We start from the raw sequence: 24182 nt of genomic DNA, 5'->3' as shown, positions 1-24182 counted from the left end.
TCCATTGCCAGCTGCCAGAGCTGGCACTGTGACACCCCCGAGGCAGGGGGACACCCCTGACCCCTCCCCGGGACATTCCCTGTTGCTCCTGCAGCATGACCCAGCAGAAGGCAGTGAGCCTGAGGGATGTCCAGGTGAGTGCAGGGCAGCAGTTCCTGCAGGTGAGGCCCCGGCAGGAAGGCAGCCTGGAGGACCTGTGGCAGGTCAGGTAAGGGCAGCCCTGGGGCGAGCAGGGTTTGCTGCAGCCTCTTCTCAGGCGTAACCACGGAGCTGTGCAGGTGCTGTGCAGCAAACACCCCTCGGGAACTGCTGCAGCCGCCCTGCACACCCCAGGGGTCTGGGCTGAGGTTTATTCTGAGCAGAGCCTTGCTCCCACACAGGAGCAGCTGCCAGTCCGGTCGGATCGTGGCTCTGCAGTGCTCAGGTGAGCGATTCCCCCCTCTCCCGTGTCCGCAGGGTCTCTGCCTGCCTGCAGCAGCTCCTTTACTCCCGCTCCCCTCCAGCAGGGAGGGCTGGAGCTGGAGCCTCTCCCCCCGTTCCTTGCAGAGTGTGGGCTGCAGGCGGGGGCCCTCAGGGTGGTGGGGGGCACAGACGTGGCCCCCGGGCGCTGGCCCTGGCAGGTCAGTGTGTGCCAGGGCTCCCAGCACCGCTGTGGGGGCTCCGTGCTGGCCCCCGAGTGGATCCTCACGGCAGCTCACTGCGTGCACAGGTACCCCGGGGTCCCCGTGCCTGTCCCCACCTCCCCGTGCCCATCCCGGGCTCCCCGTGCCCATCCCGGGCTCCCTGTGCCCATCCCGGGCTCCCTGTGCCCATCCCCAGCCTCTCCCCGTGCCCACCCCCAGCCCACCCCGGTGTTCCAGCCCCGCTCAGGGCAGCGCTGTCCCCTCGGTCGCAGGCAGCCCCCGGCCCCAGCCTGGCGGGTCTTTGCGGGCATTGTCACCCGCGGCTCGCTGCAGCCCGGGGCCGGGGTGCCGGTCCGGGACATCATCCCGCACCCGCTCTACAACCACAGCAGCCTCGACTACGACATCGCCCTGATGAGGCTCCGGGTGCCCCTCAATTTCTCAGGTAAGGAGGGGCTGGGGCTGTCCCGGGGATGTCCCGGGGCTGTCCCGGGGCTGTCCCGGGGCTGTCCCCTCTGAGCTGTCCCCTCTGTCCCCGCAGGTGCCATCCGAGCCGCGTGCCTGCCGCCTGCCCCGCAGGACCTGCTGCAGGGCACGCAGTGCTGGGTGTCGGGCTGGGGCTACACCGCACCTGAGCAAGGTGAGCTCCCCCCGGGGCTGTCCCTGGGCACTGCCGGGAGCCTTTCCCCGGCCCCGGGCAGCCCCTTCCCCTCCGAACGCATCCCTGTCTCCACCCCAGCCCTCAGGGCAGTGCCACCTCCCCCTGCCGCCCCCTCTGGTTTCCCTCCTGCCCTCTCCGTGTCCCTGTCCCCAGCGCAGGTGGCCGGGACGCTGAAGGAGGCCCTGGTGCCCCTGATCGGCACCCGGAGGTGCAACAGCTCCTGCGTGTACCGGGGTGAGCTCACGGCCAGGATGCTCTGTGCAGGACACCTGCAGGGACGCGTGGACGCCTGCCAGGTAGGGCTGGGGCAGCTAGGGGAGCCTGCAGCCACCTGGGGACACCCTGGGGACAGCCTGGGGACACCCTGGGGACACTTTTGGGCCAGCCTTGGTGAGGCACAGGCTGCCCCGAGCTTTGGGTGCTCCCTGGGGAGCTCGGAGCAGCACGGGGCGGTGGCAGCCGGCAGGGGTGGCACTGGGCCAGCCCCAGGGACCCGCAGCGGGCTGAGGCTGTGCCCTGCCCCGCAGGGGGACAGCGGGGGCCCTCTGGTGTGCTGGGACGGCTCCACGTGGCGCCTGGTGGGCGTCGTGAGCTGGGGCCAGGGCTGTGCTGAGCCCAACCACCCCGGCGTCTACACCAACGTGGCCCAGCTGCTGCCCTGGATCCACCAGGTCACCCAGGTGAGCCCAGCTCTGTGCCCAGCCTCATCTGCTCCTCAGACAAATCCCAGGAACCCTTTAGAACCTATTTTACAATATGATTGCTTTTTCTGTTTCCTTTTTTATGGATTTTGTTAGATGCAGTAGGAACCAGGCAAGGACAGACCCCACACAGCAACGCTGCCCTGCCCACGGGTGAAGAGCAGCCCAGCACCGGCCCCTCCTGCCTCACTGGAACCCAAAGAGACTCCCAAGCATGCTCAGTATAAATAGTTTATTAAAGAAAATAGCAAATTACAATTCTGTGAACAAACAAGAGGGCAGAAGTGTTTTTCAAAATGGGTGGTTTTGGATTACTGTTTGAAGGGGTGGGGGATCCCATGAGATGCCCAGAACACTTGGAGAGGGAAGAAATAAAACCAGAACGGTTCTGCAAGGACTGGGGTGACAGGAAAGCCTCAGCCCCTGCACAAATGCCTGGAAATGGCAACAGGAAGGGGACAAAAGTGCCAATGACAAAAGGAGACAACAGGAGACAACAGATTAAAACATTGAACTCTGACTGAAACTCTTCTAGGCAGGAAGGACTTTGCTCCACCTTGGGCTCTGGGCTAAGTTCAGTGAGATTTTCAGTTAAAAGCAATGTAAAATATTCCAAGTGTCAAACACAGCCTTTTGTGACTCGATGCTGTGAGTGCACCTTCCATTCCCTTTTGATATTGGTTTACATTTCTCTCATAATTCTTAAAGGACAGAAAATACAACATCAAAAAGACACCAGTTACACAGCCCACACCCAACAGAAACACAAAGGAAGGAGCTGAAGTGGCTTCCACACTTGGGAAAGTGACATTGTAAAGCTCTAAATCAGTCTGAAGATATTTTCCATGAGAAATAAAAGAATTTTCCTACTTGTGAGAAACCCTGTGACCTGACCAAAGCCAGGATCTCCTCTCCCCCCATCCCTCTCTGAAGTGTCTCTCCCTTGAGGTCTGCTCCTCAGGGGAAGCTGAGGTGGGAAAGTTTGGCACTTCCTGCAGGGATATCAAAAACTCTCCAGGTCTGTGGGTTCCACGTATGGTTGGAGGGACAGAGGAGGTGACAGAGGGGCTGCAGGTCCCCTGATGTGCAGCTGCACAGGAGAGTCCCAGCTGAGCACTGGGAACGCCCCTGCAGGGCCCTGAGCCCAGCCTGAGATGAGTTACACAAACCTGAGCCAGGAAATGCTCCTCCCCCCAGCCAAGCCCCAGCAAGCCCTTACCCACTCCCAAAGTTTTTCAGACCAGTACAAATAAGAAAGGTGAAATTAAAACATTTGCAAGTGTCAGTTTGCTCTTGCTGTGTCCCAAGATGCAGGTTAAACCGGAGTCACTTGATCCTGGCCAGCGCTGCTGCTCTCCTCTCCGTGTTCTGGAACAGGGCTCGGATCAGACTCTTCACCTCAGCTGCCGAAAATTCCTCTGCCAGAGGCCCCTTGCCATCAGCCCACCTGCACGGGAGACAGGGAGAGCTTTATGTCACCAATCTGCCCAGAAATGGCACCTCAAACACACCTCCAGGGACCTGTGCCCTGATCCTGCCCCTGGCCAGCAGCTGGAAAGGAAAACACCTACTGATCCACGATTTCCTGGAGGTTGGCCTGCAGGATGATCATCAGCTCCTTGAATGTCATCCACTTGTGCACATAGACTGGAACTTCCTCTTGGTACTTCTTGTTTTTGTCTTCTTCAAGCAGAGGGGTGAAGACTTGGGGTCCCTCCTCCACCATGACCCTGCAGAGGGAGTACAGCCTGTCTGCATCCTCTGCAGAGATGTCCTGGAACAGGGAAAACACCAACAGAGCACAAGTGAGGTTTATCTCTGGAGTGCCAAGTGAAATGAAAAAATGGGATTGTGAACATTTCCCATGGATACACAACTGTAATTTCTGTGTGAATAAACTGTGCCCTGAAATGTGATTCTGGGGAGAGTTTCTGGAGGTGACAAACGCTGTCCCCAGCACCCCCCGTGGCTGTTACCTCCAGGGCAGCAATCCTGGTGACAATCTCTGCCAGGGCTGTGTTCAGTAGGGCCCCCATGGCCTTGCAGTACACGTTCACAGGGAGCACGTCCTGCCACACCGTGCCCAGCCTCCTCAGCTGGTGCAGCACCTGCAAGGCAACAGCCAAGTGTGGCACCAGGCAGGACCTGGCACAGGTGAGCACACACGGGGAGAAACAACAGAGCAATCCTGCTGAACACACAGCCCAGGACAAAAAACCCAAAGCACCCCCTCAGGAAACAGGTTTTTGAGCAGTTCCACAGCTGTCAGGGCTGAGATGACACTGCAGCTCCCCAGGATACCTGCAGGCACTGCCATGTTCCTCCTCTGCCTCCCTTACCTGCTTTATGGCTTTCTTTGCTGCACAATAATTCTCCTCGTCATCCATGTTGGAAAAATTCCTGGCACTCGAGAGCCTCTCCAAGATTTCTCCCTTCTGCACTCGCATCTGGGCCAGAAAACACTCCATCCCTTTAGGAGCCAAACAAGCACAGAGAAGCAATTAAGCAATTACTAAATTTGCTCTGCCTATTTATGACTGTAAGTGCTGAATAATGAACTTGCTATAACGTTTTATTTTTAATCAAATTTCCAGTCTCCAAACAGTCTCCCAGAGCCAGTTTAACCAGTGAGCTCTTGTGCAGCTTGCACTGCTACAACACTGCTGCAAAAAAAGCAGAGTGAATGAATTGTGGATGACTCCTGTTAGCTCACACAAATTTATCTCTGAATTTATTTCTGTAGAATAACTAATGAAAATATCAAAGGACAGAGCAGCAGATCCCATAACACAGTGCTACATCCTGCTGGATACTGAACTTGGGACTAAGATACGGGTTTCAAAGAGCCAGAACTTCCCAATTCAGAAAATTGGGAAGAAATTGTCCAAGAAACACCAACCCCCTGCTCGCACTGAGGGAGCAGCCACAGCTCCATGAAACCACGCAGCAGGGTGAATTCCCAAGCACATTCCAAGGGGGAAGGAGGGAAGTTACAGTTACCCAGCCTCCTGAAGGCAGGCACCAGGTCCACGAAGGTGGCGGCCCCATTGCTGAGCACGCTGGTGCTGCGGTAGCGGAACTGGTGGCCCAGCGTGAGCAGGTGGTGGGCGAGGTACATGCAGTTGTTGTGGTGGATGGCAGCCAGCTGGGGCAGCTTCTGCAGGTTCTCCCTGGCCCAGCAAGAGGGGAAAAGGAAGAAATGTGGTTTATTTACAGCTGGTTCTGGTAAAAAAATGGTTGGGTCTATCCTAGAGTAACGCACGGCCTGACTGACAGCAGAGTGAAAACATTTAACCTCTCACATCCCCACAGGAACGGGCAGGAAAAGAGTCTGAAATGGCTCTGAGGCATTTGAGCCCTGTGTTACCCTACACTGTTTCCAGCCATGGACTTTCAAACAGGAATGTACTTTGGTAGAGCAAAGTCACAGTGAGGAAAAGGGAGAGAAGTTCTCCAACAGGACTGTGAACTTTGCATCTTCATTGCTGCTCTTTTTTCCACAGCAAAAGCATCATGAAAAATCTGTGCATCATACCCGAGGTCAAAGCTCTGTGGCTGGAAACAAACACAGCTATGTGAGAACTTCACCCACACCCTTCACCGTCAGATTGCCAACACAGAAACTCTCAAGCACGTGCTTTGCACAGGTCTGGTTTGATAAGAGATTGAAGAGTTGATTGTTCCTGATGGAGCCCCTGCTGCAGTGGACAAGTGGGACTGTTCCAACAGCAGCATTTGCCCCCAGAACAGGAAATACGGACACACTCACCTGTGGTATGTGGGCACTACCTCATAGAAGAGCTGGAAGATGTTCCTGACACAGTCGAAGAGCTGCACACAGCTACAAGGGAAAGAGGGCTCCTGTCAGCCTGGCACTGATGTCCCGCTCACAGCTGACCCTCAGCCTGCCCCACAACAAGGTTCTGTGAGCAGTGAAGCACTGGCACAAAGAGGGGATTGTCAGGATCAATGACAGCACTGTCACCACCCTGCAAAACTCACAAAGGCCGTGCTGACCTTGAGGTTCAGTGGGGAAGGGAGATCCATGAAAGCCCAGAACAAAGGGGACACTGTCCCTGCCCCTCCAGGTGTGCAGGAACACCCAGCCCTCTCTCTGCCCCTTGAGGGCAGCTGTTACCTGGGCAACTCTCCTGCTCCAGGGCTGTGGGCTCGGCTTGTTGAAGCCAAGTTGCTGCAGATCCTGTTTGTTTTTCCCCAAGAGCCCTGCCAGCTGCAGGGCTGGAGCTCTCTGCTTTCACTGGCACAAAGACAGCAAGAACTCTGCTCACAGCAGAGTTTGTTTGGGAAAAAGAGATGGGTTCGATTTTTCTAAACAACTCAACTCCAAGGACTGCTGGACCTGAAGGAACAGCCCGCAGCAGTGTCAGCCTCCTGCCCAAACCCAGGGATACATCCTCCAGCCACAACAAGAGTACTGAGTCTAATTTTGAGTATTTTCTACTCTCTCAAGTTCTTTAAACCTATTACCAGATGCTCGAGGCTGACATAAAAGTCACTAAATAAATAAATATCGATTTGATGAATAACCATAACTGAAGAGTGCCAGGTAACTCCTACCAGAGATCCGTGCTGGCCGTGGCCTCCAGCAGGGTGTGGTAAGCCAGCTCCACGAGCTGCTGCACGGAGGAGCTGATGCGGCAGGTGGGCAGGCACAGGGTGAACGGGCTCAGCCTGCCCTCGGCCCCCAGATTCACTGTCCCATTCTGCAGGAGCTTGGAGGGTCTGTGCATCTTTAGGTGGTCTCCTGAGCCGGGATCAGGGAGCTCCGGGAGGGCTACGCTGGAATCCGGTGTGATCTAAGGGGAAACAAGAGAGAGGGAACAGAATTAAAGAGCTCAAGAGGAGAATATGCAAGATTAAAAAGCACTGAGTGGCAGAGATTTAAGACTCAAGATAAACACAGCACTGCAGCACTGTTAAAATAAATGTTCAGAGATTGTTTTCCAGATGGAAAAGCTGCGTGAGGCATCCCCAGTCACCTTCACAGTGTTGTGTATTTCTGAGGTCATCAGGCTCCTGGCTGCCATGATCACATCCTGGCACTTCTTGTTGGCAAAGTGGGAATCCACATTGCAGGCGTATTTCAGCAAGGCAGTGGTGTCCTCCTTCAAAAACTGCATCTTCTTCAGGGCTTTCTCAAACTCCTCTGTGGATTCGATCACCTGAGGAGAGCAGATGTGTTCTACGTTAGCATAGCCTCCTAAAACCAGGGAACAAAGTAAAACTGGATATAAAAGCTGAAAGCAAAGGAGGAATGAGGTTTTGGAGGACATTAACCACTGGAATGCCACCACACTGGAGTGCCTGGGCCCTGTGTTCAGACCTGAGGGGGCTTTTGGCACCCACCTCTTTGTACTGCTCCAGTTTGCTGCTGTTGGTTGGGATGGAGTTCACCAGGCAGTTGTGGATGAGGCAGTCTGAGAGCTCCTCCCAGATGAGCTCCCCCAGCAGCTCTGCCAGGGTGACTCTGCCTTCCTTTCTGCCTCCCCCAGGCTGCTCCAGGGCCACATCTGTATCCCAGAAAAGAAAAATGGATTTTAATACAGCTGCCTCCTGGGCCAGACCTTCCATTAGTTCAAAAGCCTTTCCTCCACTTTCCCTGCACATAATGCTGATTAACAATCCAGAAAACCCTCATTAATGAACCAGGTACTGATCATAACTAATTCCAAAAGAGAGGAACTACCTACTTAGCAGGTACTTGTGCAGAACTTCAAAAACCAGCCTGATCTTGTCAAACACCTCCATAGGAGAGGACTCGTCCAAGGCAAGCTCCTGGGAGCTGAACCTCAGGATGAACACATCTGGCTGCTCCTCTGGGACGGGCTGCAGAGATGGGTGTGAGATCAGCGGCTTCAGGATGTGCTGCAGCAACAACTGGCCTGGGCAAAGGGAAAAACAGAGGTTTCCCAACAGCAGACTGCTCCAGTGGGGTCCAGCCCTGGCTAGTCTGGATTTAGAGACTGCAAGAAGTGGAAGGAATAATCTCTTGATCAGCTCTATCAGGAAATTACTAATGAGGAATTACTCTTCAAGCATCAAGCCGTGAGACCACATAGTCATAGATCAAAAGTACACTGAATTCAGGAAAGGAGAAATAAATCCAGGTAAGTAATGGATTAATCTATTAATAAGAGCTACAGCATTCACCTCAGTGGGTAACACAAACCAGGAGAAGAAGAAGTTTCCCAGTGTCCTGCTGAAGTGGATCTCACCACCCATGTTAAAACAAGCCTGAACTATCCCCCCAAGCTACTGGGGCAGTTTCTGGGGCTGTCTTACCAAAATCTTTGAGTTTGGAGTGCAGCTCTCCCAGGACAGCCAAGGCCTGCAGCACAGCAGCCAGGGGTGGGACAGCAGCGTCCTCGTCCTGGGGTGGCACCGTGTGCAAGTGCAGCTCCGACAGCACCACGGCCTCCAGGCTGCTGCTGCCTGCACACAAACCACACCAGGGCTGTCAGTGGCACAGCAGAAGCAAAGGTCTACCCCTCCCTCAGCCCAACAGTTTTACTGCCACATGCACCCTGCAGGTGAAAACAGGCACTTCAGTGGGGCAGAAAGAGTGGAAAAAACCCCTGTGAGCACCTTTGGAAGGGGGGAGCTTCCACACAATGAGCTTCTGCCACTCCTCCCCGAGATGGTAGATCATGTTCTGTGTCTGCACCGTCAGCTCTGTGCCCAGGGCCTTCAGGATCTTCAGCTCAAAGCCCCTGCGGGCCTCCAGGCTCCTGAGGCTGCTCCGTGCCTGGGGACAGCAAACACAGCTCGGTAAGGGCTGCTCCTGCCTGGGGCACCCCTGGAACTCACCCAGGGCACCCATCCCCACTGCCAGGGCTCACAGGTACCTTCTCCAGCTGCTGAGCTGCTGTCACGTACTGCTTCTCCAGCAGGGCAGAGTTGCACTCCTTGAGAGTTGTGTCAAACTGCAAAGGACAAACACACGTGGGGGTCACTGCAGCTCTGTCCCCACACTGCAGACACTCACCCCAACCTGCAAGCCACAGACACATCCAGCAGAGCCCACAGCAATGTGTCACACTGAGGAGCAGGGCTGCTCTGCTCCCCTCCTCACCTCCTGAAGCTTCTTCAGGACGCTCAGGACCAGCGTGTCCCTCTCCAGCTGCTGCTTCAGCTCTGTGAACTCGGCAACAGCGACGTTCAGGTCTCGCTGGACCTAAAGTCACAATGGTTTTCAGTTCACTGACAGCAGTTGTTAGCACACACATTTTCCTCTTAAATTTTATTTATCATTTATTTCTGTTCATAGAATAATTTGGTGAGGAGGAAAAAAACTCCATCCTTTTGATTCCTGTGTCACATTCCCACCACCTCATCCACCATGTCCTTCTCACTGAAGGACACTGTGACACACTTTTGCACCCACACAAGAGTGACAATCCCTTAATGAGAGCTGTTAATGATCACCCTGGTGTCACCTCAAGGCATTCTTTAGGGCTGATATCACCCAGGGATCTTAGTCACAGAATCACAGCATCTCCTGAGCTGGAAGGGACCCCAGGATCATCGAGATCTCACAAACCACAAAACCCCACCCAGAAAGCGTTGTCCAGACACTCCCTGAGCTCTGGCAGCTTTGGGGCTGTGACCAAACACCCCGTGCTGGGGTGGGGGCTGCAGATTTGGGCCGAAATGGAGCAGAATGTCCCCCCGGAGTCACCTCGTTCTCGATGCCCGCCTTGAGCAGGTCGATGTTGCTGGCCAGCCCCTCCACCTGCGCCACCAGGTCCTCTGCGCTCTGCATGCTGGGCAGGAACTCGCTGTACTTCTTGTTGATCATGGTGCACACCTCTCCCTGGGGACAGCGAGCAGCGGGGCAGTGTCACCGCGGGGACACAGGGACAGCAGCAGGTGAGAGAGCCTGGCAGGGCCGGGGCACCCGGGATGGGCAAGGCACTGAGCAGGGCTGGGCACAGACCAGGACGGCACAGCCGGGCTGAAACAAGGCTGGGCACCCTGATCCAGCTGACCCAGGGCCGGCTCCAAACCAGGGCTGGACCCCGAGCTGACCCAGGGCTGGACACCCGGACTGACCCAGGGCTGGACAGCCGCTCCATACCCGGGCCGGACACCCGAACTAACCCAGGGCTGGACACCCGGACTGACCCAGGGCCGGACACCCGCTCCAAACCCGGGCTGGACCCGAGCTGACCCAGGGCTGGACACCCGGACTGACCCAGGGCCGGACACCCGCTCCAAACCCGGACCGGACACCCGGTCCTGACCGGCTCCGCCGCAGCGCCGGCCCCGCGCCTCTCCCCGCGCCCCCTCCGTTCCCCGTCCCTTGCCTTGAGCTCCTCGACCCGGCGGGAGAGGCGCCCGACGCGGGCTCCCAGGTGCTCCTTGTCGAGCCGGCCCGAGTGCGCCAGCACGGCCGCCACCAGCGAGCCCGCCCGCGCCGCCATCGCTGCGCGCCCTACGGCGGCCGCGAGGGACACGGGACCGCGGCGCGGAGCAAGAGCGGGGGCCGCGGGTTCGAGACCGCGCGGGGACACCGGGAGACACCGCGGCTATGGGGACACGGAGATACTGAGGAGATCGGGGACCGCGGCTATGGGGACACCCGGAGATACTGGGGGGATCGGGGACCGCGGTTCTGGGGACACGAAGATACCGAGGGGCATCCCGGATGCCAGGAGACCTGTGGATACAGCTGGGTTCTGTGGCTGTGCAGGGGTCTCTGGATGCTGGGGGGTTCCCTGGATGCTGGAGGGGCTCCCCGGGGGACCTGTGGATGCCGCTGGGTTCTGTGGCTGTGCAGGGGTCTCTGGATGCCGGGGGGCTCCCCGCATGCTGGAGGGGCTCCCCGGGGGACCTGTGGGTGCCGCTATGTTCTGTGGCTGTGCAGGGGTCTCTGGATGCCGGGGGGCTCCCCGCATGCTGGAGGGGCTCCCCGGATACCGGGGGACCTGTGGATGCTGTGGCTGTGCAGGGACTGGGCTGTCCTTGACCCCCGGGGTCCGTGGCTGCCGAGGCTCCCCGGCTGCCGGGGACCGAAGCTCAGCCCCCCGCGCCTCCCTGCGCTCCCAGGGGTGCCGGGCTGTTCCGGGGTGAGCGGGAGGCTCCCTCAGCCCCCGCCGGCTGCCGGGGGAGGGAGGAGCAGCCCCCGGCATCCGGCGCCTGACGCAGCGCGGGCGGCGGTGCCTTGTGGCGAGCGGCTCTCCGGGCGTCCTGCGAGCGGGGACAGAGCCAGCGCCGCCGGGCCATGGCCGGGGGAAGGGTCCTGAGCGCCTGGGCACTGCTGGCCAGCCTGGCCGCGGCCAGCTGGGGCGTCCGAGGTGAGTCCGAGGGTGGGGTCAGCGGCCGGACACTCGCCGCGGTCCCTGGATGCGCTGGGAGGGTGCGGGAAGGAGCCTCGAGTTTTCCACCCGGTGGGGTTTTCCTTGGTGGGGTTTTCCACCGGGGCAGGGTTTGGAATGGTGATGGGGAAAAGGAATCAGTGCAGCAGGGACGGGGGAGCCTGCTTTGTCCAGAGGTTTTTCGGGGCAGCCTGACGTGATGCTTCATCCCCACAAAGGAGCTCCGAGCTCTGTGCTGCTGTGGATAACTCAGAGCTGAAGCTCTCCGCTCCCTTCTCCTTCCGCAGGGCAGATCTACGTGAAGGAATTCAGTGGCAAGGTGTTCCTGGAATGTGTGCGAGGCCAGGGCAAAAACGTCACCTGGTGGAAGGACGGGAGCGCGGTTGGACACGAGGCACAGCTGAGCCTGAGCGGGGTTTATGACGACCCCAGGGGCCTCTACGTGTGTGAAACGGGAGGGCAGAACAAAAGCCTCCAGGTGCACTATCGCAGTAAGTGTTGCACACCTTCTTCTCCAGAGCCAGGGCTGCTTGGAGTTTTCACCCAAGCCAAGTCTTGAGGGAATTTCCCCCATCTGGGAGCATCCCCACCAGTTTGCTGCAGGTTCCTCTGCGTGTGGTGCCGCTGTGACAGCTCTGCAGCCTTATTGAGTGCCGGGACCTGCTTCTCTGGCCCTGCACTGGGTGTGGGGCACACGTGGCAGCGTGTGCCCCTGCCCTGGCTCGCACAGCAAGCCCGGCTGCTCTGGCTGAGCGCTCTGCTTGTGCCCCTGCCCTGAGTGCCCGTGTCCTTTTGGGCTCGCAGTGTGCCAGAACTGCATCGAGGTGGACGCTCCCACCATCTCAGGCATCGTCGTCGCGGATGTGGTGGCCACGCTGTTCCTGGCCCTGGCCGTGTACTGCGTCACTGGCCACGACAGGGGACACTCCTCACGAGGTGAGGGGCGGGAGGGCCCCCAGCGCTGTGCCTGGCACCCCTGGGGGCTCTGTGTGGCACCCAGGGCATGCAGCCAGCTCTTGGGTTCCTTTGTAAGTGTTCCCCACATTGCCCGTGGCTCCCTGATCCCTGATCTTGACTTTTCTCCCTTCAGCTTCTGACAGGCAGAACCTGATCAGCAACGAGCTCTACCAGGTGAGTGTGGGGCACCCCTGAGTGTGTGGGGACACCTTCTGCACCCCTGAGTGTGTGGGGACACCTTCATCACCCCTGAGTGTGTGGGGACACCTTCATCACCCCTGAGTGTGTGTGTGCACCTCAGTATGGAGAGATCCTTGCCAAAGGCTGATCCAGCTGGCCCTCCCAGGGCTGGGCAGGCACAGTGGTGGCTCATGTCCCCTTTCCTCCCCCTGCCAGCCCCTCGGGGAGCGGGAGGATGAGCAGTACAGCCGGCTGGCTCCCGCCCGTGCCCGCAGGTGAAGTGGGAAGACTCCGAGCCTCTGAGACTGCCTTCATCAGCCTGCTGGTTCAGCTTGGGGGTCCCTCCAGGATGGGCTGCTGGTAGCCCTGTGCTCACTCCATGACCTCTTGCACTTCTGTATTCCTGCCATTAAAGATGAGCCTGTCCCACAGCCCCCCTGCTCCGACTGTTGTGTCCAAGGTGCACGTGGGGTGGGATCTGGGCACTGCTCTCCACTGCCCAGCCCCAAGCAGAAACGGCTCACGTGGTCTGAGTCCCCAAAATGGGACACAGACACCAGACAGGGCCAGGCAGCATCACCTCACCCTTGGAAGGACAAAGCAATGTTCCCCTGGTGCAGGTAAGCACAGGGGCAGAGCTGTTTGTTGCCACTGGGCGGGTGCTGATCCTGCTGAGACAAGGAATGTGTAGGGTGGGACAAACCCCAGGGCAAACTTGTACATTGATGTACTTACAGTGGTGGTAGGAGCACTGGGATGTAGCAAAATTTAGAGTTTTTTGAAGCAAACTTTAGGCCCTGTACACCCAGAGCAGTCCCAGCTTCTCCCACCCCACTGGGGGCTGAGCAGGCGTCCCTGCAGCAGCGCTGGCCTGCAGAAGGTGAGAACGTGGCCCTGAGAGGTTTTGGAGCTGCTGGGGGTTGCTGCTGTGTGTATCTCACCATCTCCCTGCCTGTTGCAGGGGTGTTGTGGTGAAGGAGCCCAGCTGTGCCTGCAAACCACATCCTGCCGGGCTCGCCTGCCCTGCTGCAGCTCAGCCCACCCAGCCCTGCCCTGCTGCTGCTTCCTCTGCTCAGGGCTGCCTCAGCCACCTTCCACGTGAGACAGGCACCAAACCACCCACGGGCCCTTCTCAGCCGTTGCTGCTGGGCTGTTTTGGGGGTTTTTGCTGCCTGCCTCTGCTGCTGTGGCTGAAGTGGAGGTCAGGCTGTGAGGGTGAGAGCAGGACGGGGTCAGAGGCAAATCCCCTCGAGGAGGGTCTGCTCTCAGCCCAGGGAACCACCAGAAACGAGTGGAGGCACCCAGGGCAGAAATTAAACTGGAGGGAAAACCAACAGAGAGAAGTGTGATGGGAAAAGGAGACCAGGAGCCACCAGTGAGGCTGCAGTCCTTTAATGAGAAGGAAATCTCTTGCCAATGTGCTCATTTCTGTTCCCTGACGGCACAGCCCGGGGTGGGACAATGTGTACCTGTCCTGTGGCCGCCTGGCTTACCCCAGGATGCCAGAGCAGAGCTGCAGAGAGCTGGGAACAAGCTGGGCAAAGCATTTGGCTGTGGTCCTGCTGGCCTCCAGCCCGTCACCCCCGGGGGTTCAGATGCCCCGGGGTGCCAGGCCTGCGTACACCTCCCGCTGGCCTTTCCGGATGGGCTGTGGGAACAGCAGAGACCTCCCGTCAGCAATCCCTGAGCCCACCCAGCACGGGGAAAAGCCCTGCAGAGCAGGGGCAGAGCACGGGGAGCTGCAGCTCTGCCCCCAGGCAAATCCCTGTGGCAGTGCCAGGAAAAGGAGCTGCACCCTCACCACCTTCTTCCTCCCATGCCAGGAGGACTTGGAGCTTGGCTGGGTGCTCCCTCAAGGATAAATGACCTGGCTGCCAGCCCCAGCCCTGCCTCTCCCTCCCCAGGCAGCAGGGATGGGAAGCTCAGGCTCTGTCCTCACCTCATAGTCCGGGTTTGGGACGGGGGGAGGACGCTGCATCTTCTGACCTGAAACAGAGGCACAGAGAGGGGCAATTCTTGGGCATTCCTGGCACCAGGCACCTTCAGGCTGACCCCGGGGCCAGGCACACCACGGATCACCCCCCATGGATTTATTCTGAGCTCTTGAAGGGGCATTTCCCCTGGGAAATGGGTTCTTGTGTGCAGGAGGCTTTGGCACAGCAGCCGCTGCTATCCCTGCACAAAGGCAGCCTGGAGAGCAAAGGGGGGAGCAGGAGCGTGGACTGGGAGCTCGTGGGGAGCAGAGGATTCCCCATCAGGCTGAGGGGGTCACTGGGGGTTCAGAGGGTGGCACGGGGATGCCTGGAGTGGCTCTCACCTCGTGGCCGGCTGTCCCCAGCGGTGCTGGCCCGGCCCTTCCTGCCCTTGCTGAAGTAGTGGACCAGGATGAGCAGCCCCAGGGTGATGAGCAGGTCTGCAGTGATGATCCCCGCCACGGTCCAGGCGTCCAGCTCCTCACAGTTGGCACACACTGCAGGGAGGGGGCAGGGGCTGCTCAGGGGCAGGGACAGCCAGGCTGGCTCACCTGGGGGCTGGCACAGGGCTGCAGGGAGCCGGGGAGGGGAAAAGGGCAAACTGAGAGGAAAGGGGAGATTCCCTCTGCCAAAAACGGGACTGGGACTCTTTAACTGCCCACACTCAGCAGGAAGGGTCAGGGTTAGAGTTAGGGTTAAGGTTAGAGTTAGGGTCAGGGTTAGAGTCAGAATTAGGGTTAGGGTCAGGGTCAGGGTTAGGGTTAGGGTCAGGGTAAGGATTAGGGTCAAGGTTAGAGTCAGAGTTAGGGTTAGGGTCAGGTTTAGCATCAGGGTTAGGGTTAGGGATTAGGTTTAGGGTCAGGGGTTAGAGTCCAGGGTTAGGGTTAGGATCAGCGTCAAGGTCAGGGTTAGTGTTAGGGTCAGGGTTAAGGGTTGAGGTTAGAATCAGGATTAAATTTAGGGGAGAGGCCTCAGCAGCACTGAATTCTCCCACCCCAGCACCAAACCCCAATTGTCCCCTCCCCAAACCTGCCACTGGCCCGTGCAGGGTGAGGGGTCTGCGCTCACCTCTGGCGTTCAGGTACAGCTGACGCCTCTTACTGCCCGAGGAGCAGCTCAGGTTGGCAGGAGCGCTGTCGTGGTCTCTTATAATCAAACTCCTGTCCCTGGTTTCGTCTGTTTTCCTAGGCAGGTCCCACTGGATGTTCTCATCCTCCAAGGGACACGTGATTGTCACCGTGGTGCCAGAAATCTCCACCAGGAATTCCCCTTGGGAAGACATACCAATGAAAAAAGAAAACAAGGACAAAACTCAAATATTTCTACCTGTTTTTAGTCAGCTACAGCCTCTATATCCTATTAAATATTAAAGATATTTAAAGCTTAGTATTAAAGCTTAGTACTAAAGATTAGTATTAAAGATACTAATATTTTGCTGGTAAAATTCACTTACCCTCAAATTCCTCATCTGCAAAACAGAAAAAAAGGAGTGTTAAAAAATTGTCTCATCATTGCCTCACTGCTTGGTGCTGTTGGAAATGCCCAGCACTGATAACAATTAAGGGCCAATTTCTCCAATCAGTAAGATCACTGTCAGTTAATGAACAGTGATTTTTTCCTATCCTGTAATATTTACAGACTTCAAATCTTTCTATTTGACTCTCAGTCCTCACTTTTGAGGCATATTTGGGGTTTTAAGCATATTAAATAGTTAAGGATGGCGGTAAAATACACTTACCCTGCTGAGCTGTTGTGCCAACTGCAAAAAAAAATGAATAGGAAATGTTAAGTAATTGAGTTTCAGATATCACACAGCTTTCCTACTCCCAGGACCTCCTTCCTGGACTCAGCAGCTTGAAGGAGATGTTTACAATCCCCAATTCATGCTGAGGGCATCAGAAATGTTCTGGTGGTGAGACAGGATGTTGTTCTGAACTCTGAAGCCATTTTCAACACAGCCTAATGCAGAATGGAAACTTGAATCATTTTCCAACCCAGCTCAGAAAGAAAGGTTGTTATTGCAAGGTGCAAACGCTGAAATTCTGCTTTGTTATTGTGGAGCAAACATTGCTGGAACCCCCTGGTGAGAACCTCTGTCCTCTGCAAGAGAACCCACTGAGGAGTGGGAGCCTGATGTGGATTTAAGGCTGTAAAACTGTTTATCTGTGTGGTTTTTCTGCCTTGTAGGAAACAACTCGCTCTATGCAGGGCTCTGGAGCTGGAACATTTAAGAAAGAGTTTTTAGGAGGTGTCAATCAGATTTGTGATTTCCTTTAAAGACATTTGTCTTTGTGCAAAAAGTAACGGGGATAAGTGATTGCAGATTTGAATTCCACAAACTGAGGACTTGGCTGGAGAGAAGATGACCAGATGCTTTTTTTTATTTTACATAGAGAATTTTAAATCTGAAGAAAAGAACAGGCCACTGATAAACCACGTTTCTAAAGATTGGTATTTGCAGGACTTAGGCAGAGTAGTTGTAGTTTTATTGTAACAACCCTTAATTGGGTGACCTGCACGCTTCTCTCTTCTCATTATTGGTTTCTTCAGAGCCTTTGCAGGTGCTCTGCTCTCCATCCCCAACCAGGGGCATTCCAGCTGCTCAGCTGGGGCCTCCAGCACCCCCTGGTATCCCACCACCCCTGAGGTTATTCACCCGGGTCCCGAAAGGCTTTAGGAAAAGTGCAAGGATAAAGGAGGAAACCGAAATGAGGAGCTGGAACCTCACAGCTCACACTGCACTGAGCTGCTCCAGCCCGGCTGCCTGAATTCTGGGGACTCACCTGCACACAGCAGGAGCCCCAGGAGGGGCAGGGACTGCTCCAGCCTCATCCTCGTCTTCCTCCTCCTGCTGCTGCTCCTCTCCACCACATCAGACTGGCACGGCTGTGGCAGGAAAGAGCACGGTGGCTTTCCTAGAAAAAGGCCTGGGATGGCTTTTCCCAGAATTGTCACCGACCCGGGCAGGGCTGGGGGACTCACTCCTTCCAGAGCAGCCAAGGCAGACCCAGACACGTGAAGTAAGCCCTGGTCAGGAAGTGTGGAGGCTCAAAATGTCTTCATGGGACGTCACCGCCGGCGAGGGGCGGCTGCTCTGCCCTGCACCAGCTCTGCAGGCTCGGGACAGCTCCTGGAGCTGCCCTGGGAGCAGCAGGACAGAGAAACGAGCTGGAATCAGATTCGCCATCAGGACCTTCCCAGCAGCTCCTCAAAGTGAGAGTTTGAGAACTTCCAACTGCGGCAAACAATTTTATGTGGAATCACAGGATGGTTTGGGGGTGAAGGGACCATAAAGCCCCTCCAGTGCCACCCCTGCCCTGGCCAGGGACACCTCCCACTGTCCCAGGCTGCTCCCAGCCCTGTCCAGCCTGGCCTTGGGCACTGCCAGGGATCCAGGGGCACCCACGGCTGCTCTGGGCACCCTGTGCCAGGGCGTGCCCACCCTGCCAGGGAACAATTCCTTCCCTACCTCCCATCTAACCCTGCTCTCTGGCGGTCTGAACCCATTCCCCCTTGTTCTGTTCCACCGCTGCTGACAGAGCCCCTCTCCACCCTCCCTGCAGGTGCAATGAAGGAGCCCGAGGCACACCCAAAGCTCAGCACCCCGCTCTGCACAGGCACAGCGCCGAGCCCATCGCCCCCTGCCCTCCCCTGCGCTCAGCCCCTCTCCGGAGCCCTCCCGGAGTTATCCCGCAGCATTTTTGGGAGGTTCTCGGGCTCGGGCGCTGCCCTGGACGCGGCCCGGCCCCGCTAGAGGGGGCTCCAGCCGCGGCCAGCGCCGCACGCCGGGCACGGTCCGTGCCAGCCGGGGCTGGGGGGCACAGACCCCGCGGGACCGGCCCGGGCATCCCCGGCTCTGCTGCCCGCAGGGAGGCTGGCATGGGCAGAGAGGGAACGTGGCTGTGCCCCATTTCCCTTCTTGGGGCGCTCTCTCTGGCCGTCAGGGCTTCCTTTTCCTCGTTTGTGTTTCCAAATGGAGCACAGAGAGTTGAGGTTACCGGTGATGCGTTCTTTCTCTTAAAAGCTGGAGCCCACACGGTTTGAAAGACGATGAAGATTTGGGAAACTCTGCAGGCAAAGGTGGGAACGGGGGCTGTTCCCAGCCCTGTGCAGAAACAGGATCAGGAAGTGGCAGCAAATTGGCTGCTAAACTTTAATAGAACCCGAACAAAGCCCCGCAGTGACAAATATTCTCGGTGGCAAGGAAACAAAAGGAGGTGATACGTGTGAATAGTAACTGCGTGAAAATCTGGGGAGATGAAGTAACGAAGGGCTATCACGGGACCAAATCATTCCCGGGAAAACGGAGATGCTTGGAGCCGTCAGCAGGGATGTGTTAGCACACACAGGCTTCCCTGCTCTCTTCTGGGGACAGCCCAGGGAGCTGATGCCCTCAGTGCTGCTTTCCCATCACCAAATCGCTGAAGGGAGCCCCCCAAACTTCCCAGAGCTTCGAGCACCCTCCCCCTGCACCCCTGAGAGGAAATCAGAATATTTTGTGCCCCACGGAATTTGTCACCTGCGGAGCACCGCGGCGTTCCCCAGCCGTGCCTGGGGCACGGCCAGGCTGGACCCATTTCCCGCTTTTTCCAAGAACCTCCCAAGCACCAGGCTCCCAATCCTTGGCTGCAGCCAAGGAACTTTCAAATGATTTCAGAGTAGGGATCTGCCTTTGGTGGGACCTTTCCATCCTCTGGATGAGAGCCCGAACTGCTGCCACGGATTGTCAGGTTTGGGCTGCGCTTTTTAGGATTATTCGCAGGTTTTTTTGCCGAACAAAGGGCCCTCATTCCTTCCTGTCACTTTTGGGCTGCGCTTTTTAGGATTGTTCGCAGGTTTTTTTCCAGAACAAAGGGCCCTCATTCCTTCGAGCCACCTATGAACACCTCGAGGCAAATGTACCTTTGCCTCCCACAAGAGGGGAGTGGTTTCGGGTGGCGGCTGGGAGGAGGAAAGATTGCAACACAAAAGAGCAGGGGAATATGGGAGGGGGAAGAAATTCACCTTGCCTTGGGAATCTCGCCGATTTACGGCAGAAGTGAGCGGGGCTGGGCACAGCTCGGCCGGGAGCGCGGGGGGAGCGCTCACCTTCCCTCGCTGCGGGCAGGGAATCTGCCCCACTGTACTGGGAAGACTTTGAGAAACTCATCTTTTACCGCTCCCCGAGGACCCGAGGCGGATTTGTGTCTGTCTGCAGCCCCGGATTTGTGTCTGCAGCCCCGGATTTGCGTCCCCGATGCGCGGCCGCACCTGGCTGGGCGCTGCGCTCGTCCTTGGGGCGCAGCTCCGAGGTAAGGAACCCCGGCCTCGCTCCCCTCTCCTCCCCCCTTCGATTATCCCTAAGGCTGAGGCTTTTCCCCCGTCCTTGCTGCGATTCTTTCAGTGCAGGGCTCGTTGGAAGTGCTCGAAGTTGTTGAGTTTCTTCCCCGACAGGTTTGGGCGTATTCGAGAGGAAGAACACGGATCTCGTCCGCCGATCTCCTCCTCAGCTCGGGTTTCAGCGTCTTTTCTCTCCTGCCAGGAACCTGAACTTTACTCCCAGCCTTTCAGCTTTTTTCTTTTTGCTACCTTTGTTCCTAAACAGTCGGGGATTGTCCAGGAGCCCCGGCTTCAGATCCCTCACACAGCAAAGGTTCCAGACTGACACCAAACTCACTTGAATTTTCAGAGATTTATATCAAAACACCCGGATTTTAGGAATAACACATCCTCCTTTCCCAAGTGCATCGGCACGCTGACGTAATCTACCTTGAAAAAACTTATTTTGCTCTTATTTCTCGCTTAGTTCTTTTCAAGGAGTTTGAAATGAAAATATTTGGCACCGACTCCGTGTGTGAGCAACGTGTTCTCTGCCAATGACGTTTTTCACGTGTGAATACCTTCAATGTGTTGTCATTCCGAGTATTTTTCCTTTGAGATAAGGAATTATTTGGAAGGAAGTATTTAGTCATAAATCATTTCCAAATACATCTTCATTATGATGTTATATTTTATAACCCTAGATAAGCTTTCTTTTTGGACTGAATCATACTGGGGTGAGTTCACTTCCTAATGTGGCAGGATATTGGTATTTTCTATTTCCTTCACCAACAAACCATTAATTTTTTTTTAATTTTTCATTTTCCTCCTCTCTTTTTCTTGATCTCCCTCCTGCTGGTTGTCCCTCTTGCAGAGGGGCATCAAATGGGTGATGCTCACTTATTTTTAAAGTAGCAGCCATGCAGGTTGTGGGGATGTTTAATGGAAAAACAAACCCATATTTACCCTGAGGATTTCCTCTAAAATTCTTCAGCCTGACTCAATTTACCTGCAGTTGCCCAGCCGGGCTATAAAGCCTCTAAAACTGACTCTGGATATATCAGTAAGAGCAGTTCCTCCACGGTGTGCATGAGGCTGAGTAGGAAGTGTACAAATGGAAGTTCTAGCATGGAAAATAGCAGTTTTGGGGTGGGTTTCAGTCCAGTTTGAAAACGTTTTTCTGAATAAATCTGCAGGACCACCTCCCTTGAAGTGTTGGTGAGACACTCGGGTTTTCCCTGGCCACATGAGGCCCCCATTTAGCTGAAGCTGAGGAGCAGGGATGCGGTGATGAGCTCACTCCGGACACTGATTTCCCCCTGTCTGCCCGCAGCGCTGTGGCTGGCGGCAGCCGTGGAGGTTCACACCGCCAAGGAGGTGGTGGCCGTGAACGGGACCAACCAGCGGCTGAAATGCACCTTTTCCAGCAGCAGCCCCGTGGGCCAGCAGCTCTCAGTGACCTGGAACTTCCAGCCCGAGGACCTGAGCCCTCATGAGCCGGTGGGTGAGACCTTTGTGCTCCATCTCAGGGGTTCCCCCTGCCCCAACACCCAGGGTGGGCAGCGAGTGGGTACAGACACTCCCAAAACCCACAGGTACATCTGAACCCTCATCACTAGCAGTGATTAATCCGAGCTCTGTTTGTAGACCCTGCCTAAAAACACTCTCATGTTTGGTTTTGGGTGATCAAGGTTAAAATATTTGTGGCTTTACGAAGCTGGGCCTGCTGACACCACAGCCAAGTGGTGACATCCCACACCCGGCAAGGCCTCAGGAATCTTCCAGCTCCCTTCCAAGCCGGGCCTCTCGATGTTTCTGTGATTTTTGTAGGTATTTTACTACCTGAAGGAGCCCTACAAGCCCCCCTCGGGGAGGTTTAAAGAACGAGTCACCTGGGATGGGAACGTTGAGCGCAACGACGTTTCCATCATCATCTGGAACCTGCAGCCCAGCGACAACGGCACCTTCACCTGCCAGGTGACAAACTGGCCCGATGTCTACGGCACCATCGGGGAGGTGCGGCTCCGGGTTGTGCAGAAAGGTGAGAGAAACCCCCCAGAGCTGGTGTGGATCTAACCGGAGTGGCCTTCTTCCACACTGGGAAAATGATGGGAGAAAAGGGAATGAGGGAAAGAGAGGAGCCCGAGGAAAGGTTTTATTCACAGATCCCAGCCTCGTTCCTCCCGTGTGTCCCTCTGCTTCACTCCCCTGTCTCTCCCCATGCAGTGAGCTTCTCAGAGATCCATTTCCTGGCCGTGGCCATCGGATCTGCCTCTGTCCTGATGATCATCGTGGTGATAACCGTGATCATCTGCCGGCAGCACCGCAGGAAAGCGCGAGCCAAGAGGACGGAGGTGGCAGACACCGAGGGGTGAGGACACGGCGGGCAGAGAGAGGCTCCTGGCAGAGCCTGGCAATCTCCACGGCCTTTCTGAGTTACTGGCTGGGACCCTGCAGGGAGCATCTACAATGCAAAACACAGAATAATTAGCAGTAATTGTCTGTCTGCATGCAGGACAGAGCCCCAGCACGGACAAGGTCTGGAGTCCTCATTTGGCCCTTGTCCTTCTCAGTGTCCCCTCACTCAGAGAGGGACACACTGCTGGGGTGGTGGGCACCCCCCTGCCCCTGAGCTGTGCTCACCACACGTGTGGCACACTCACCTCTCACCGTGTGTGTGACTCAGGACATCCTGCTGCTCAGCCTGACACTGATTTGGGCTTTTTTTCTCTTTTTTTTCCCTCCCACTTTTATAACAGTAAAGAAAAGGAGAGCCTGAAGGTGGGGGAAGAAAAGGAACCCATTCCACTGGAAGATTAAAGGTCTTTGCTGGTGCACACAATGCAGGTACCCATCCAAACCTTCTCTAATTCATGTCTCAGTTCCTGTGGACTCTCTTAGACAGATTCCCTCGGGTATTTCCTGCTATTCACACTCAGAACTGAGGCCACAGTCACGCTTTGCCGTTGAGGATCCTTCAGAGACAGCTGAACAATCACAGCCTCTTAAATGTACAAGAGATTTCTCCACCCTGGTGTTGAGGAGCATTAGCAGGAAAGCCATTGTTGCTGCTTTCCATGGCATTCCTGTTTTGTAGATGAAGAGCAATGAATTACTTCCCTTTTGTCAGTTTTGAATCTGCCTTTTGACTACTTTAACCTTGATTGTTTTAAAATTACAACAGGAAGACTGGCCCTGTTTCCATATTCACTTCTTTGCCTAAACGTGTCAGCATAAATTTTACCCACAGTTTCTGAGGTCAGCAGTTCCCTCTATTATTTTGGTTTTTGACAATAACCCTGAGTAATGGATGTTTGTTTTTCTTACCATCTTTCTTCTCAGGTGCTTCCAAAGCAGCCGGTGAAAGCTTGTAATTTGGGGTGCTAGAACAAAGCTGGATTACAGACGCCCCACGCTGCCCGTGAGCCTCTGCTCAGCCTGAAAGCCTTGCATGGAAAGAGGGTGACTTTGCATGAGCTGTGAATTCCCTCCGGTGAAGCAAAGCTGGAGGATCCTGCCCCATGAACAAAGAACTTTCCTTCATCTTCTCACCTCTGGAATGTGAGCACGGCTTCTCTGGGAGATGAAAGTGCCAAGACTGACTGAGCAGAGGGCTGGGAGGTGTTTGAGCAGACGCACTCTTGCACCTTAGAAACCACAACGTGCCTTTGTGTTGCCCTGTTTTTATTCCCTGAGAATCCTCCCTGACACCCTGAGAAGGAAGACCGAGCAGCGAGGTCTCAGCTGGTACCACAAACGTCCTTGGAATCCCTTTTCTACATTAGATGGACAGTGTTAGAGCTGGCGAGGTGTGCTGTTTGTTGTCAGGGACAACATTCACCAGCCAGGGTGGTTTGCACATCCATGTCTGGCAGCTTTGGGAGATTTTGGGGCTTAAAGAGACTTTTCTGCAGCTGTTCCCATCCCCACTCTCATTATCCCAACATTCCCCTCTGTTCCCAAGAACTGGAACCCACAGAGCTCTAACGGTGTCCAGCCAGCCCCAAAACAATTCTGTTACAGTATTTACCCAGCCCCAAATCAAAGCCTTGCCCTGTCTGTTTGTAGAGTGTCTTTATGGCTTTATAACCTGTGCTGTGCCAGCCACGCTCCCTGGCTGTTACCTGTCTGTCTGTTTTTGTTTTCACTCACCTGTGTTGTAAATAAAGGGCCTTGCTGAGAGCTGTGCTGGTGTGGCAGGGGGATGTGACCTGGGGCCCCTGACACCTCAAATGAGCAGATTTGCACTGTTTGTCCCCAAAATTGGATTCGTTACCTGGTGTGCAATAATTAAACACTTCAGGAAGATGTTGATTATTGATTTCAGAGCAGCCCAAGCCTGGGTGCTGCGTGGTGTCCGACAAATCCACCCCACTGGACTTTTCCACCATTATTCATGAACAGAATTCGGAGTTAATAACTTTCCAAGCACAGCCCCTCTCTTACGATGG

At 55.9% G+C, this 24182-nt stretch overlaps 5 protein-coding genes across 8 annotated transcripts; 3 read left to right on the top strand and 2 right to left on the bottom strand.

Annotated features, from left to right (window-relative positions):
• Positions 1-95: 95 nt before the first annotated feature.
• TMPRSS5 (transmembrane serine protease 5) lies at positions 96-2207 on the top strand. Its single transcript, XM_063417631.1, has 8 exons — positions 96-208; positions 381-424; positions 547-709; positions 896-1068; positions 1165-1263; positions 1438-1580; positions 1812-1964; positions 2082-2207. Exons 1-8 carry the CDS (start codon positions 96-98, stop codon positions 2088-2090), a joined length of 897 nt encoding a protein of 298 aa, XP_063273701.1. The 3' UTR covers positions 2091-2207.
• On the bottom strand, positions 2203-10577 carry ZW10 (zw10 kinetochore protein). The gene is made up of 16 exons (XM_063417811.1): positions 10313-10577; positions 9685-9819; positions 9079-9180; positions 8852-8929; positions 8592-8751; positions 8289-8438; positions 7697-7888; positions 7353-7516; positions 6986-7168; positions 6564-6802; positions 5755-5826; positions 4986-5155; positions 4325-4455; positions 3962-4093; positions 3557-3759; positions 2203-3432 (listed from the first exon to the last, which is right to left on the bottom strand). The coding sequence occupies exons 1-16, from the start codon at positions 10427-10429 to the stop codon at positions 3312-3314; spliced, it is 2349 nt and encodes a 782-aa protein (XP_063273881.1). The 5' UTR covers positions 10430-10577; the 3' UTR covers positions 2203-3311.
• A 494-nt stretch (positions 10578-11071) lies between these two features.
• Positions 11072-12891, top strand: LOC134561128 (T-cell surface glycoprotein CD3 gamma chain-like). Its single transcript, XM_063417812.1, has 5 exons — positions 11072-11302; positions 11611-11814; positions 12128-12259; positions 12414-12454; positions 12677-12891. The coding sequence occupies exons 1-5, from the start codon at positions 11230-11232 to the stop codon at positions 12737-12739; spliced, it is 513 nt and encodes a 170-aa protein (XP_063273882.1). The 5' UTR covers positions 11072-11229; the 3' UTR covers positions 12740-12891.
• Positions 12892-13836: 945 nt separating this feature from the next.
• LOC134561103 (T-cell surface glycoprotein CD3 epsilon chain) lies at positions 13837-18561 on the bottom strand. Of its 4 annotated transcripts, XM_063417769.1 has the most exons (9): positions 18432-18561; positions 17416-17574; positions 17217-17319; positions 16172-16192; positions 15887-15901; positions 15502-15702; positions 14778-14930; positions 14400-14446; positions 13837-14108 (listed from the first exon to the last, which is right to left on the bottom strand). In XM_063417769.1, exons 3-9 carry the CDS (start codon positions 17263-17265, stop codon positions 14052-14054), a joined length of 543 nt encoding a protein of 180 aa, XP_063273839.1. In that variant the 5' UTR covers positions 17266-17319; positions 17416-17574; positions 18432-18561; the 3' UTR covers positions 13837-14051. The 4 variants fall into 4 exon arrangements, with proteins under 4 accessions (XP_063273839.1, XP_063273841.1, XP_063273842.1 ...); XM_063417771.1 differs by lacking the exon at positions 15887-15901 and having other exon boundaries at positions 18432-18560; XM_063417772.1 differs by lacking the exon at positions 15887-15901 and having other exon boundaries at positions 17217-17574; positions 18432-18560.
• Positions 18562-19383: 822 nt separating this feature from the next.
• LOC134561166 (myelin protein zero-like protein 2) lies at positions 19384-23913 on the top strand. Its single transcript, XM_063417912.1, has 6 exons — positions 19384-19724; positions 21065-21231; positions 21562-21772; positions 21958-22102; positions 22491-22578; positions 23074-23913. The coding sequence occupies exons 1-5, from the start codon at positions 19670-19672 to the stop codon at positions 22549-22551; spliced, it is 639 nt and encodes a 212-aa protein (XP_063273982.1). The 5' UTR covers positions 19384-19669; the 3' UTR covers positions 22552-22578; positions 23074-23913.
• The last annotated feature ends 269 nt before the right edge of the window (positions 23914-24182 follow it).

Source organism: Prinia subflava, chromosome 22, assembly GCF_021018805.1.
Source record: "Prinia subflava isolate CZ2003 ecotype Zambia chromosome 22, Cam_Psub_1.2, whole genome shotgun sequence".
NCBI lineage: Eukaryota > Metazoa > Chordata > Aves > Passeriformes > Cisticolidae > Prinia > Prinia subflava.
The sequence above is the reverse complement of the archived record's forward strand: the minus strand, read 5'-3'. Positions and strand labels throughout refer to the sequence as shown.